This window comes from Ascidiella aspersa, chromosome 5, assembly GCF_963924565.1.
Source record: "Ascidiella aspersa chromosome 5, kaAscAspe10.2, whole genome shotgun sequence".
In the NCBI taxonomy this organism is placed as follows: domain Eukaryota; kingdom Metazoa; phylum Chordata; class Ascidiacea; order Phlebobranchia; family Ascidiidae; genus Ascidiella; species Ascidiella aspersa.
In genome coordinates this window covers 1,120-15,884 of record NC_139451.1, presented here as the reverse complement: position 1 = coordinate 15,884, position 14,765 = coordinate 1,120, and the positions used below count along the sequence as shown (strand labels likewise).

Genomic DNA, 14,765 nt, shown 5'->3' with positions numbered 1-14,765 from the left:
ACACACATGGAACAAAGTAAATTGCCTATCACTCCATTTCTTACTCACTCCCACAAAGTGATCGCAGAAAGCGCGAAAAAAGTGCCTTTATTTCGTTAAATAGACAAAATTTTAATTTAGGAGACGCGACGCATTGGATAAAAATACACATTTCTCGATATAATGTCCTTTATACATAATACTTGGGCATATTTTTTGCGTAACTTATCTTGTTTGAAAAGTGTTACTAAAAATACAATGGCCTGAGGAAAACAGTCGGAGTCGGAACCGACAATAACTTATTTTTTTTCGAAAAAAAAGATTATACCAAAAATAAGTAGACCAGTAACACCTAATGACTTCAGGCCAGCCTACCTGTTACCTCTATTTTTGAAAAAGTAATGCACCACTTCTTAATTTTTTGCAAAACATGAAACTATCAGTAAACATCAACAAGGATTTAAAAAATATCACTCAACCTCACTTGCCGCAACAGAATTATATGAAAACATATCAATTAACCAAGAAAACCACAGATATAGCTGTGTAGTTTTCCTTGATTTAGCCAAGGCCTTTGATGCCATAGCCCAGTGCTTGTTAAACTTTTTTAGTTTCGTTCACCCCTAGCATCTATCTCCAGATTTCATTCACCCTTGTCTCATGGTATGATAAAACTGACTTGCACCCCTACGAAAAGCAATTCGGAATTTGTAATTAATATCACTGAGACAACTTGAAAATAGAAAAGTTTGTTGTTGGTCGCGCGGAGCTCGAAAAAAATTGGATTTAATTGGTTGAATTGGCACTAAACTGTAAAATCAGGAGGCTTTTCTCAAAACATTTCGTCCCCTGTTGCTAGCCTGTTATCCAATTTAATAAAATATGGATTAAAAATAGATTGAACGGGGGATGACTTTTATCGTTTATCTATAAGTTAGAAAAATTCTAATTAAATAGGGCCGTTACCTTCGATGATATGAAAACATGCAATGGAACTCAAAAAGACATTGTCAAATTTTTTTTGGCAGCTTTAGTGTTAAAGTTGGCAAAAACAGAGTTTGTACAGCGCTGTAGGAGTGGTGTACAACCAAAACTAAACGATACCATTAGAATCATAGCAAAAAAATTAAATATTAACTTAGAGTTCGCCTCCCCCCTACGAATTGCTTGGAGCCCCCCTAGAAACCTTTGTTAAACCAGCAATTCAGCATCTTTCATGGCCTAAGTATTTTTTTGAAATAAATGCAACGCCTCGCCTGAAAGTCTTGCTATAAGTATTAGCAACTAACTCGAAATGCGAAAAAGGGGACATTTGGACATTTTTGAGCGTCCTCGGAGGACCATTCAGTTTTCTTAAGAAAGGGGGACAAATCCTCCTAAGAGAACATATGGTAGGCCTAACTTATACACTCAGTGCAAACCAACTTAGCTATTACAATAAGCAAAAAAACACCAAAGAACAACAGGTTTTAGTCGATTTACTTCAGAAACTTGTTTACTAGTGACTATAGGATGCTCCTGAACTTTCGTTCACTCTTATTCACCCCTGCAAAAATTTTATTCACCCTGGGGTGAGCCATTCACCACTTTAAGAAACACTACCATAGACAACCAAATATTACTTAAAAAAACAAATCATTATGGTATGAGAGACCCACCCTTGAAACTAATAGAAACTTTTTTAAGGCAGAGAAAGCATAGTAAAAATAGGAAGAACTCTTTCTAATCCGTCGATGCCTGTATGCGGTGTCCCACAAGGTCGTATATTAGCACCTCTCCTCTTTCAAATCTACATCAATGACTTACCAATAAACTGAAATATAAATTGTAGTTTATACGCAGATGATACTGTTATTTATATCTCCCATAATAACATAAAACAACTTAAAAAATAATTCAAATTATTATAGAAAAATTGAGCACTGGTTTCGGGCTGACAAACTATCAATTAACCATTCTAAAACACATTACTTGGTAACCAATTCAAATTTGGAAATAGAAAATCATTTCAGTATCAAAATAAGGGATAATAAAGTAAACAGGTAAATTCCGCTAAATAATAGGCCTCATCATAGATGATAAATTGTCATTTGAACTTCATATTAAAATGATTGAACAAAAGTTTCGATGAGATACAAAGATGCCTTTCAACTAAAACCATTTTATCAAAATGGAACATACTAGAAACCCAATAAAAAAAACTAAAATTACGCACAATAGGTAAATAATACAAGGCGTGGCGTGTTGCCCCATCCCCTGGAACCGCCCCTGCCCCTCAGTTCACTTCCATCAACAGGAAAGCTGATAAATGTTTCGCATCACGGAGGGACGATTGTTGGTCGCTCGAAGCAATCCAAGATCAGTCGAACTTCAGAAGCGAAAATCCACTCTGTTCTCCTGCAAACACACAAGATGAAAATTTAAAAGCTAATAAACGTGTTTTCAACTGAAAGAAGAATTCCAACCCGTCACATCTGTTTACAACAATTGTAATCTAGCCCATCTGATGTTGTTTTATTTACATCGGGGGTAATTAAAGAAGTGTTGTTAAACTGGGTCCGTAGGTGAGTTGAGACCCAACCAGTCACATCTGACCCCACAGTTTATCAAGAGTTTCCATAATAATAACAACAACTGTTTTGTAACTGACCTTATATTAGAGCAAACATATTGCAAACCAAAACCTATTGATGCATGGTTAGAGAACGAAAATTGAACAATAGGTAAGAAGAGGCACTTTGCATAATAACATCCATTAAATGTAATGTATACGGAGCTAAATAATGTACATATGTAGTGAGTGATGTTACTTTTCACAATTTACACAAGAAAGGTGACAATCGAAAAATAATTTAAAGTTCACCTCGGAAAGTTCGTTGTAGAAAGCTTTCTCAGCAGTTGCGATGTTCGTAACAATGTCGGCGCACAGGACGACCCGCGAGTCGAAAAGGTCGGGAAGTTCTTCATGAAGTTATGAGTTCAGCGTCTCATAAGTATCATGGGCCTCTGTCACGTGATCCTGGGCCTATCACGTGAATATCGTGTTCAAAAGATAATCCGCAATAAAACATAAAGTATATGCGGAATGCAAGTTTATTCAAACTCCATTTTTTAATAGTTTGATTTTGGTTACCACTCAAAGGTTTTGAGATCTCCATTTTGTTCAAATATGTAAAAATACGCATAGTTGCTGAACGTTTGTTGATTGTTGGCATTTTATAAAACAAATGTAGAAATAAACTTTAAAAGGCCTACTTACAAAGGCAAACTGCTAGTTCTGTGCTGCAAATACATAAGTAGGGATGTTCAAAGTAGAATCCCAAGGTATTCTAGAATAATAGGTTTCGAATCTAGAATAACGAATCCAGAATAGCGAATCCTAGTATATTTTTATTAAATTATTTAACCTCGATTTTGTTTGGGGAAGGGATTAATCTTAATCTACCCTACAGGGCCCACAATCACAGCAATAAATCGCCCAAACAATTTTCTAACATGTGTACATTATAATAAAAAAACTCTCTCATATGTTTAACATTCTTAACAACTGTCATCTGAAGCCGTTCTGTAAACTGGAATATGTCAACTGTCCAGGTTGTGTCCAAAACTTATATTTTTGCCAATAGTGAGCAAATGCAACACTGCACACAGAAGTCTTAAGCAATTCGGTCCTGTTTTTGAAAGCATTGTTAAGTCTTATTGCTTCTTTTTTGACTAACATGATCTGTTATGCAGTCAAATGATGTACTGCAAAGAATACAAAGTTATTATTGACATAACGAATTCTTGACAATTACGTTGTGCATAACTGCATAACTTCCCTGAATATTGGCCTAAAGTTGACCTTAAGTAACCCCATAGCGCATTTTGTGGACGGCCAGCACGTTTTGCAACGCTATGTTACTTTTGCAACTTAACGCATTTAGGGAAATTGCGAACTCCACACCAGACATTACACGCTAGTCGCTCGCCCAATAACGCTTGATTGACACTTAATTATTAGACGAACGTTATCGCGAGACGCGGTAATTGGTCGCCCGAAAAAACGCTGACACTGCACTACGAGGTTACATTTAAAGCAAGCACTATACATTGGTCGCCGCAGCGACAGGCCAAATTACCACACGCGTTTGTACAATTAGGCGCGACGGTCGGCGGTAAAACATTAAATTATATCGGTTCCAATTACCCGAAATAAATGGCAGAATTGGATTCGAATCTCATCTGGATTCGAATCCAAGGATTCGATATTCTACTTTGAACATCCCTATAACATAAGTAGGCCATAAGTTAAGACCAACTCAGTACAACCTAATATTTAAATGCAACGCCTTGAAAAACAACTTTTTTTAAGTACACAGTAAATATATGTGAAATTAAATATATTGTCAAAATGGCTCTATATGTTCAATGAAACAGATGTACACACATATGTTTCATCGAATAAATGATATGGTACTGTGGATCCCCTTCAATTGAAGTTGCTTGTACCAACAGATTGAGCAAGCATTGGCGTATGGTTGTTTTTCGACTAGCTCTTCTCTGAGCCTGCATAGCTCAGTTGGTAGAGCGACGGTCCCGGCTTGACCGAGGTTGTAAGTTCGAACCTCACTGCAGGCTAATTGTTTTACGAACAGGATGCAGCAGGCAACGGTGCTATGGTTGTTTCTCGACTCGTTCCCCTCTGAGCCTGCATAGCTCAGTTGGTAGAGCGACGGTCCCGGTATGACCGGAGGTTGTTAGTTCGAACCTCACTGTTGTTTTTCTAGTCTGCCCTGCTTGCATCATTGATCGACAGATTCGGTGAAGAGTCTGCAATGGCTTTCAGTGTACTGGCTCTTTATGTGTTATACTTGTTAAACAAACATTTAATCTTTGGTGCATAATGGCTTAAGGTTGTAGATAGACGGAAAATAAAAGCAGGTTGCATTTTGAAAATTCCAATGAATCTTTAAGGTAATGGTTTGAAGTTGAAGTTAGATTTAATAGAGATATCAAAGTCCATACAGAAGTTTCGAACAAAATTTTAACATAATAGTTGGAGGTTCTAGTTGGACGTAGAATGAATATCAAAGTCCATATCGAAGAAGGTAGAATTTTGTGAACTATTTGAATATATCTTAAGATAATGGCTGGAGGTTGTAGTCAGACATAGTAAGAATACCAAAGCCCAAACAGAAGTAGGTTGCATTTTAAAGTAACAAAAATAATGCTCCCTATTTATGCATGGGTTAAAATTCATTCTTGTATCACAAATATTAACAAAATATGCCAAAAAAATTGTCGGCCCATATATTTTAACAACTAGTGGTCGTTGTAACATAGAAATCTCACCCTAGATAATTTTGATTCCTCGAGTTTTTTTGCTCCCTGTAAACTTGCGAGATTTCGTCATGCCGCGTCAAAATCCACCAACTTCCGACCTCGCTTGTTCACTTTGACCTTCATCTCATTGCACTAAAAAAATAAACTTTGAAAACAACTATTCAGTTTATTGCAGGTGCCTTCAACTTTTTTCCGCAGACTTCTCAAAAAATATTTTGCTTTGCGTGGATCACTGTAGGAAAGAAATGTTTAGAGATGACGCCACAAACTTACGACACAAATAAACTTTAGAAGTCTGCTGTTTTCAGACAAAATAATGTGAAAGTGAAATAAAGTATTAATAGATTCAGTGCAAAAATGTTTTATTGTTAATTGAAATCCTTTCTTTAAAAAATTTTGATGTAATGCAAACTAACATTCCAATTAGGTCTTGGACCCCCTAAAACTAGCTCCGTACTCCCAAGGGGCGCATGGACCCCAGTTTAGGAACCCCTGGTTTATTGCAACAAATTGATGCCAGCAAGTTCAGGCTTGTTTTATCCCAGAATCGCTTTAGTTCATCACAGTTGCGTAAAATCTTGTCAAGATATAATGCGATTTGTCGTTAAACAGTGCCACGTGATTTAGAATTATCCAAATGCGACTATTAACAATGATAGTTTGCAAGGGTCAATAACGTTGTCAAACTTGGTGAAGCCTCACGACCACTTTTAAATTCAATTTCCCAAAACTTATATGATCTGGGCGGACTCCGGCCATAAGCTCGAAATAAGAACAACATCAGGCCTTATTTCGATGAATTTAGGACTTATCGATCAGGTTTATTTCGTATTCCGACAAGTTTAGATTCTGTCGCTCATTATACTGGGTTTGGCTTTATTATGTCGTTGGTCTTAATACTATGGTTTTATAGATTTTTCTGCTTTAAGTCTAATTGCATTTTAGGTCTTATTGTGTGTTTCCATTTGGGCATATCCTTTCTTTAGTTTTGATGTTTGTAAACCATTTTGACAGGTAAGTGGCTTGTACTGATTTCAATTTTAGTATGAAGATTAGAAGGTAAATAGAAATAAAACATCATTGAATGGCTTGTACTGATTTCTATTTTAGTATGAAGATTAGAAGGTAAATAGAAATAAAACATCATTGATTAAACGCTTTTAAAAACAACTGAGAATAAATATATTTTAAGAGCTTCGACATCAATTTCAAGTTATTGCGATTGCATTTATTTAATATAAGCCTATAAAAGAGGGGCCATATTTTGTTCCACATTTTCTAAATTTATTTCCTGATGAATTATAGTTCCACAAAATTTTGTATCTCACTGCGATCGTCAATTCTTCAGGCCATTTGTAATAAAAGCATCGTGAGGGCAACAGTTTTACTTAATTGTTTAAATTTTTCTAAAATAACCAGGGTCTTGCTTTTCTTTGGCATTTTTATAGTTGTTTGTCTTTTTGAAATGACAAAAATCTAGAAGCATTTTCAAGAGTTTTGCACAAACCCGAAAAAATAACGGCAGTCAGTAAAAAATCTAAAACATTTTGTCCACTCAACCAAGGCCCTAGTAATGCAGTACTTCATGTTGTTTAAATCAATGTTTTTCCAATAGGTTAAAATTTTAATTTTTTTGGTCAAAAAATAATCGCCCTAATCATATGTGTAAAACACTCAATTTATTCAAACCTGAGTAACATGATCTTGTAGGACAGATATGACCTCTGTGTTCAGTCAGGCATGAAGGTCACTGTGCAGAAGATTCGTCGTCTGAAAAATAAAAATATTAAATTGGGTTGGAAGTATGATGTCCATACCTCATCCCGATAACAGTTTGATTAAAAATTTCAGGCAGCATTTGTGATTGAATGCAGCAATGATACAGGGTGCGGCAGAAAAACCTCCCACATTTTAAATTGTCACTGTACCAAAGCTGTAGCAGTCTGACAGGAGGTTGAATTGGAACTTTGCAGCAAATGACTTACCATTTGTGTTTCAGATGTTAGTTTTTATAAGTAAATGATCTTTTGCGCAAATTTAAAAAAATTTTGTATTTGTATGTAAAATGGCCTGGACTGGCGAACACTGTGCATTTATTGTGGAAGATTTCGTTAAAAATGGGGAATCTGTGACTCGAGGGCGCCATCTACAGGATGTAATCTTTAAAGCATAAATACATCAAATGGTAACCTTTTGACTTTGAGATGAGACAATAAATGGTTTGATTGCTTATAAATTTTGTATCTTTTCCTAGTTTGAAATGCGGTAGGTTTTTCTGCCGCACCCTTCGCCAGTCCAGGCCATTTCACAAACAGATACGAAATTTAAAAAATTTACACAATACATTACAGGTATCTGTACGAACCAAAGGTACATACTTCATTGCATTACTTCACCAAAAGTGTAGAAGCATAAAACAAGAAATGTTTTGAAAAAAGTTCACCCAGGTTAAGTGGATTGTGGCACAAGCTAGCATCTGATCAGTATTTCATTCTACTCACAACTTTATTTCAATTAACACTTACATTTGAGAGTATTGCGACCATATCTTTTCCCATCCAACCGTCTTCGTAAACCTCTCCCAGCGATGCATAGAAATCATTGGCTGCCGACTGCATTGCTAAAAGTTAAAAAAAAAGGTAAGCAACCTGAAAAAGCTAAAACACTTTTGGTTTTAAAGAATCTCATGCAAACAATTTAATTTTTTTTTTCAGAAAATATATTTTTTACAGAAACTGGGAATGCTTGTTGTTACTTGTTATGCGACGGAATATATATTTTTGTGAATTTTAAGAAATAATTTAGGCTTTGCATATGTTTTTTAAATCAACAGTTTAAATATTTAGCTTTAAAAAGCGAAAAAATAAAATGTAACAACTATAATTCTCAAAATATCTTGTTAAAAAAAATCAAAACTAATGAATCAGTAGAAATTTCAAAAATATGAACTTTACCGATTATGGATTGCAGGTATCTTTTCATATCTTGCTGGAACTTTGTAAATTGAACCTGAAAAATCAAGTAAATATTTAGAAAAAGTGATTTTTCAAACCATAGGCAGCGAACTAAAAGTTTGTCGTTATTTGATCTGGTCGGATAAAGACTAAAGTAATCCACATGCTTAGATTTATTGAGGTTGGTTCAAGCAAGATTTCTACAAAATTTAAAAATTTGGGGAAATCATGAGTGAATTGAGGAAGCAATACAAAGACATCTGACTTGTTAATACTAATTTGTTATGTTTTTTCCTTAAAAATGTTCAGCGGGTAGAATTAGGTTGGCAAAGCTTTGCTAGTATAGCTCAGTGTTTGGGACGCTGTGAAAAAAGTTAAGAAACACTAATATTCTAAGAATACAGTTAAAGTGTTAAAACTTATATTGAAGATTTTTTGAAACATTTTTACTCAAGTGAGTCTTAAACTGCTTGCATTTTTTTTACAAGGGATTCATTTTTACATATCTGAGTACTGTTAGATCAATTGAGGCCAAAATAAAAAATAAAAACATGATAAAAAATATACGGTAAGTTTTATAAATTAGATTTGTTTTTGTTTTGGACTGCAGACCTGGCATCATTCTATGGAGCATCAGTGAAGAAGTGCTGTTTAAATGCATCATCCGACTAATAAATTATAAGCCAGATAACACCTATGTATTCGAAATTACTGTAGTTATTCTTTAAATTTTATATACTTGTTTTAACTGTGATGAGGTCTTAAGATTTTCAAAAAACCAACAGGATTGAAACAGTTTTATAATGAATGCTTTCAATAATCTTTGTTAATATTTACTGTGTGGCGGTGAAATAACAAATAATTCAAACTGTTAACACTAGTCTTTGGAGCAATACATTTCATACAATACATTAGGTTTCATTGAAATGAATTTGTGGCTAATTATGTAAAGAAAGCTTAACTGTTGCCAAAACACTTCAAACATAATCAATTCTTTATCAAAACACTGAAATCTAGACTCTAAAAGCATTAATATTAATAAACAAGCATTAATGCAATACAACTAGAAGCATTTAATTTACAAAAACAAAGATAACAACAATTAACTAATATATATCAAACTGTTGAAGCCACTGTAATAGCACTAGCATAATTCAGCAAAGATAATGTCATAACAAGGTGTGGGTTATTTATTAATGCCTTTGCTGGTTTTTAGTTTTATATTTTAGTGTTTTATTAAAATTATAAATGTTGCCTTGGTGTCCTTCAGATATGTTGAAATATTTATTCAATTAAGCTCGTTGAATATGTATTTGAGTTTATTAACCTATTGGTTAAGTTTTATTTTGCATTACATTAAGTTTGAATTTTTGAAAGCAAGAACACTCATTTTAAATTCTTATGTTTTTTAACAAATTATATAAAACAGATTTCAAACTATCCACGAAAAGCTACAAGAAATGGAGATTGAAGTGGCAACAGGTTTTAGATGATGACTTAATTAACCGAATCCCACTTTCGAACAACAACAACAGTTTGAAACATGAGCTGCTGACAATACACACCACTGTGACATCATAATAGTAACACTTGAGAACACTTCAATAATAGCTAGAGTGAAAAGCAAGGGACTTAATAGACTGCTTTTGTAGCAAATACGTTTCGCTATTTTTAATTTCCTTTACTACATTTTATTCGTTTTATCTTCACTTTATTTCCTTGTAACTTGATTAAGTACTGTTTTTTTAAAATCTTGACTCTTTAAAATTTTTTTCAAATTAGATTAGAATTCTCAAAAGTAGAAATTAACTAAAATAATAAGGAATTACAATTTGTTCCCTGAGAAATGTGAATGACAACATTTTTAAACCAAGATTGGCAATTTTTAGGCTGTAATTTCAATTGCAGTTCAGATATTTGTTTCAAATGAGAAACTTAAAAACGCCATTGTACATTTTAAGTAGTTTGGGTCAAAATGGAAATTACATTAGAACTAGAATTAAACATACAAGGAATCCCTAAATAACATTAGAATTAACTACAAACTGATCCAATTGATCGCAATAAAAACTATAGCTATCTAGTTATTAGCAAACGTGTTTCATGGAATAACAACACTATGATGTAATGCTTTGGAATGTGTTTGTAAAGTGGACATATCTTGAGGTAATCATTAATCGAAATGCAGCAGCGGCTGGAAGTAGGTCACCGCAGGGAAATGCAAGCATTTGCAAGCACATATCTCCACCAAATATCACTACTCATAACTTACAACATAAGTAACTCAAATTAAGTATTTTGAGGAATAAGAGTGATTTGCTGCTGTGCCAATCTTAGTAAGAAATCAAAATTCAAATACTTTTCAAAAGCTTGTAACTTGAAACTCAATTCATGTTTGCTAATTTGGCGATTAAGGCCATTTGCCACTATTTAAATTTTAATTTGTGAAATGACTGTTGTGACAGTGATTTCGAAACTCTAGTTTTTATTTCCACCTAAAATGTCTATTGTCCAAAAGCATTCTGAGTTTGGCCATGAAGCTGGAATGTTAGGCCTAAAAATTGCCAATCTTGGTCCAAACATTTCAAATGCGACATAAATTCAAAACTTTTCAAAGAAAAAATTATAGTTTTTTAAAAAAACTAAATTGGATCGCTCAATAGTTTTTGAATATAATTCTAAAACAAAAGAGCTTAGATGCCGAGTTTACCACAACAGAAAATATAGTTGAAAATTTGGAAAGAAATGATAATTTAAGCTGACTGACAAAATTCAAAGACAACCAAAATACTTGTGGCAACTCTTATTAGCGATAATATTAACAAATCATTTATAATCTGGTAATCTTAACTTATCATGATATGCTACATGACAGTTTAATAAAATTGTAAATTATTTACCAAAGATAGTTTTAAGGAAAGCGCTATTAACACTGGATAAATGACAATACATTTATTACTATCTAAAAAAAAAAATACTATTGCTGTGCGCTTAAATTTGTCTAAATTCATTTGCTAAAAGTTTCTACTTTGACCTGATAAAGCAGCTTGTGCAAAAGCTTGTCGAGGATTTAATACAATTTGTCGTTTTAAATTGACACCTGATTATCCTTTATAGAATCAGACAAATATTTACAAAGAATCAAATGTAAAAATAATTGCAGATATTTATTCGCTTTCTTTTTCTGATTGAATGGAAACAACAGAATCCCTATAGGAACTTCCTTTCGGCATATTTCAAGTGTTAGTGAAAAAACATAATTATGTATTTAGCTGAAGTGCAACTTTTCAAAATATAAATTTACCAATTCGCTACAAATCTGGTTTTAAACATTTTGGAGACAAAAGTGCAGGAAGTGACTCGTTGTTGTTATTTAATCAAGATTTACCTGTTGCTTAGTAACAAGGTGAACGTAATTGTCGATGATTTCATCCTTGGTTTCATCGCCGCGCCCGAGCGAACGCAGCATCTGCAAAACACAAAACACGATAACATATGACACACGCAGAGAATGACTCGTACAAGTAAAAACAAATCCATATGGTTCATTACAAATACTACTGTAGGAAAAAAGCATAAAATTTAAATCAAACAGGAACACTTAAAAACATTATTTTCTCAAGGAATGGTGAGATTTTTGCAAGTTATAGTAACCATAGCGACTTCATTTCAAAAGAAATATTCAAAGAAACTATATTCAAGATTGAATCTCTAAGTCAAAAGTTTTATTCCGATTAAAATTTCTCTTTTTTAAATGTGTAAAGTGTGTAAAGTATAGTTGGTAAGATAACTATAAAATCCTAGTTAATCTGACAAAGTTTCCGCTTTCAAATAATCATGACTTACTTATAAAACGGAACAAACAATTGGGTTCATTGCAAATGTTCTATTATAAAAATTCAAATCCACTAAAAATTAAAAAACTCAAGTATAAGACTAGGGATGTTTAAAGTAGAATATTGAACCTTGAATTCTAACAAGCTGGACATGTACTACAGTTTCCAAATTGCTTGAAATAGCAGTTGTTAAGAATGTTAACATTTGTTAGAATATATTTTTGATTACAATATACACAGGTTAACACTGTGGGCCTTGTGGGTTGTATGAGCAATGAGCCCTCCTTCAACAGGGTTGGACCTAAGCACTCGCCCGCTCGCCAATGCGAGTGCAAATCCCGACTGGCGAGTGGCTATTGCCAGGAAATTTCAACTTGTGTTAAGCACCACTACTAAGTGAAATATTACTTAGCGCCAGTTATTTTCTCAAACACCAAGGCGCAAATACATTCAACACTACACAAATAATAAGTTTAATCGAAGTCACGTTCGAAGCTCGTATTAAAGATTCTTTGTCCGTGGTAAGATCGTCATAAAGACTCTTTGTCCCGTTTTAAAAAATCGTTTACCGGCAAACAATCAAAGACGCTATTGCTGCAGTGGTAAATAGTTATGAGATTTATTGTTTAACTTAAAGGTTAATTTTTAAAAGTTTAACCCAGTCGTTGATGCTCATGGAAAAGTTTATTGGACTTGCGATGTTCCCAGCGATAAGAATTTTACTTTTCTGTATTTATTGAATTGTTTGCATAAGAAAATTATAAGCAATTACTGGAGTTTTTGGTAACAATAAGTTTGAATGTAAATGTCTTATATTATATGTAGGCAGTGTTTTTTAAGACGTTTAAGAGACCGAAACGGCCAACTGAACACTCTGGTATTTTAAAAACCATACAGCTGAGAATTACCAATTAGTTTACGTAGGTATGTCGTTGCGCTCTCTTAAGTTCATAGCCCCGCACAGAAACTCTAGTGCATACAGTTGTTAACTATGTGAAAGAATGGTGTAGTTGTAAATTTACAATTATTTTGTGATTATTTGCTGTTTAACCAGCTACTATACTTTAGGCGAAGTTTTGCGTTTTGTTTCTAGCGCGAAGCAACCAGTGGTGAAACGTCCTTCAAGCATAGAAAAACCAGAATACGAAAAAAAAAGTGCAAGCATTTTAAAAAAAATGATAAACGAACAGGCCGTGGCTACTAAATTGTCAGTGTTATTTTTTTCACTGAAGACTGTAAAAAATGTTCACTGCTTAATGGGTCAATAATTTGTTGAACCATGCATGGAAATAAACGACCAGACTCTTAAAAAACAAATGTTTCCCATAGAAACCACAAGACAGGTTAACGATAACCCAAGAAATCGCAATTTGCAAACGGCGTGCCAACGAATTTGGCTATTGTTATTCCGTCTGGGCGAGTGCTGATGGATAGCTGCTCGCCTTGCTGGCGAGTGTAAATTTTTTCTTAGGAACAACCCTGTTCAAACAAAATCAGGGTTAAATAATTCAATAAAAATATACTAGGATTCAATATTCTGGATTCGTTGTTCTAAATTCGAAATCCAAAGTTCTAGAATCTCATGGGATTCCACTTTAAACATTCCCCATATAAGACACATTCAGACTATTGTTAAAAAAAAAATCCGCCTAAAAAGGTCATTTTTTTCAATTTACTGTAATGGTAAAAAAATAAATACAACACAAAGTTAATAACTCAAACACAATGGAATCCTGCTTTAAAAAATCATGACCGAGTCTGCATTTGATTTAACCTTTCGACAAGATCTTGGGTGTGGAGCTTAAGTTTGCAGGTTAACTTTTTCATGCACAATGGAGGTGCAGAATCTTCACACAACTCAGCCTTTTTATAAAACCTGTCTGCATTCTGTGGCAGGTGCACACCCAACATTTTTATAAAGCAATTTGTGTGTACACTATAATCTTATTGAAAAACAAGCGAGGTTTGGTGATTTTAGGTGTTTTTTCAGCAGATGCTTGGATAAAACAAAGTATGAAGACTCCAATGTGAAACTCACAAGATGAACCAAAACAGATGCTAGAGAATAGATTATTTTGTGAAATAAAAAATTTACACATAAATTTTGAAAAAAAGTTGAAATGTGGTTGAATCTGGAACGTCGTTGTGCATAAAATCATGATTACACAATTGCACACCTGAAAGTTTGGCTCTGCACACCTGATGTCCTCAAAAAGTGTAATCAAGTGCAGACTAGCACACAGTTAGTAAATTGACGCAGCCAACATTTGATACTGACCTTTTCCCGACCTCTGAAAGCCATTTTCGTGACGTTACGCTTTAACCGAGCGCTTCTTTCCTTTCTATTTCCAGAGTCCGACATTTTGTCGCAAATTTATGGAACAAATTGAAATTTAAAGCACAACTGAATTCTTTGATTTTATACTCTATGTCGTAATACAAAGCATATGTTCGACTGAATTTTAGTTTTGCTGTCTGTTTGGAAATGGTAAATTGATGTTAGACCTGAAAAATTATAAAAAAATATTGCTAATTGTACGTAAAATTCTGAAAAATATTCAAAAACCTGTGGTCTAAATGTTAACTGGAAAGCCTATTGAATTGAAACTTTCAACCCATGATCTTGTAAAACCCAAGATTGCATTCTGTAATTTGTGGCCGTAAATAATTC

At 33.8% G+C, this 14,765-nt stretch overlaps 1 protein-coding gene across 2 annotated transcripts; it reads right to left on the bottom strand.

Annotated features, from left to right (window-relative positions):
• Positions 1-1,427: 1,427 nt before the first annotated feature.
• LOC146141371 (myc box-dependent-interacting protein 1-like) lies at positions 1,428-14,505 on the bottom strand. 2 transcript variants are annotated; one of them, XM_083389900.1, is made up of 8 exons: positions 14,373-14,505; positions 11,647-11,727; positions 8,259-8,313; positions 7,830-7,924; positions 6,994-7,074; positions 5,314-5,436; positions 2,843-3,004; positions 1,428-2,376 (listed from the first exon to the last, which is right to left on the bottom strand). In XM_083389900.1, the coding sequence occupies exons 1-5, from the start codon at positions 14,454-14,456 to the stop codon at positions 7,039-7,041; spliced, it is 351 nt and encodes a 116-aa protein (XP_083246026.1). In that variant the 5' UTR covers positions 14,457-14,505; the 3' UTR covers positions 1,428-2,376; positions 2,843-3,004; positions 5,314-5,436; positions 6,994-7,038. The 2 variants fall into 2 exon arrangements, with proteins under 2 accessions (XP_083246026.1, XP_083246027.1); XM_083389901.1 differs by lacking the exon at positions 5,314-5,436.
• Positions 14,506-14,765: the final 260 nt, after the last annotated feature.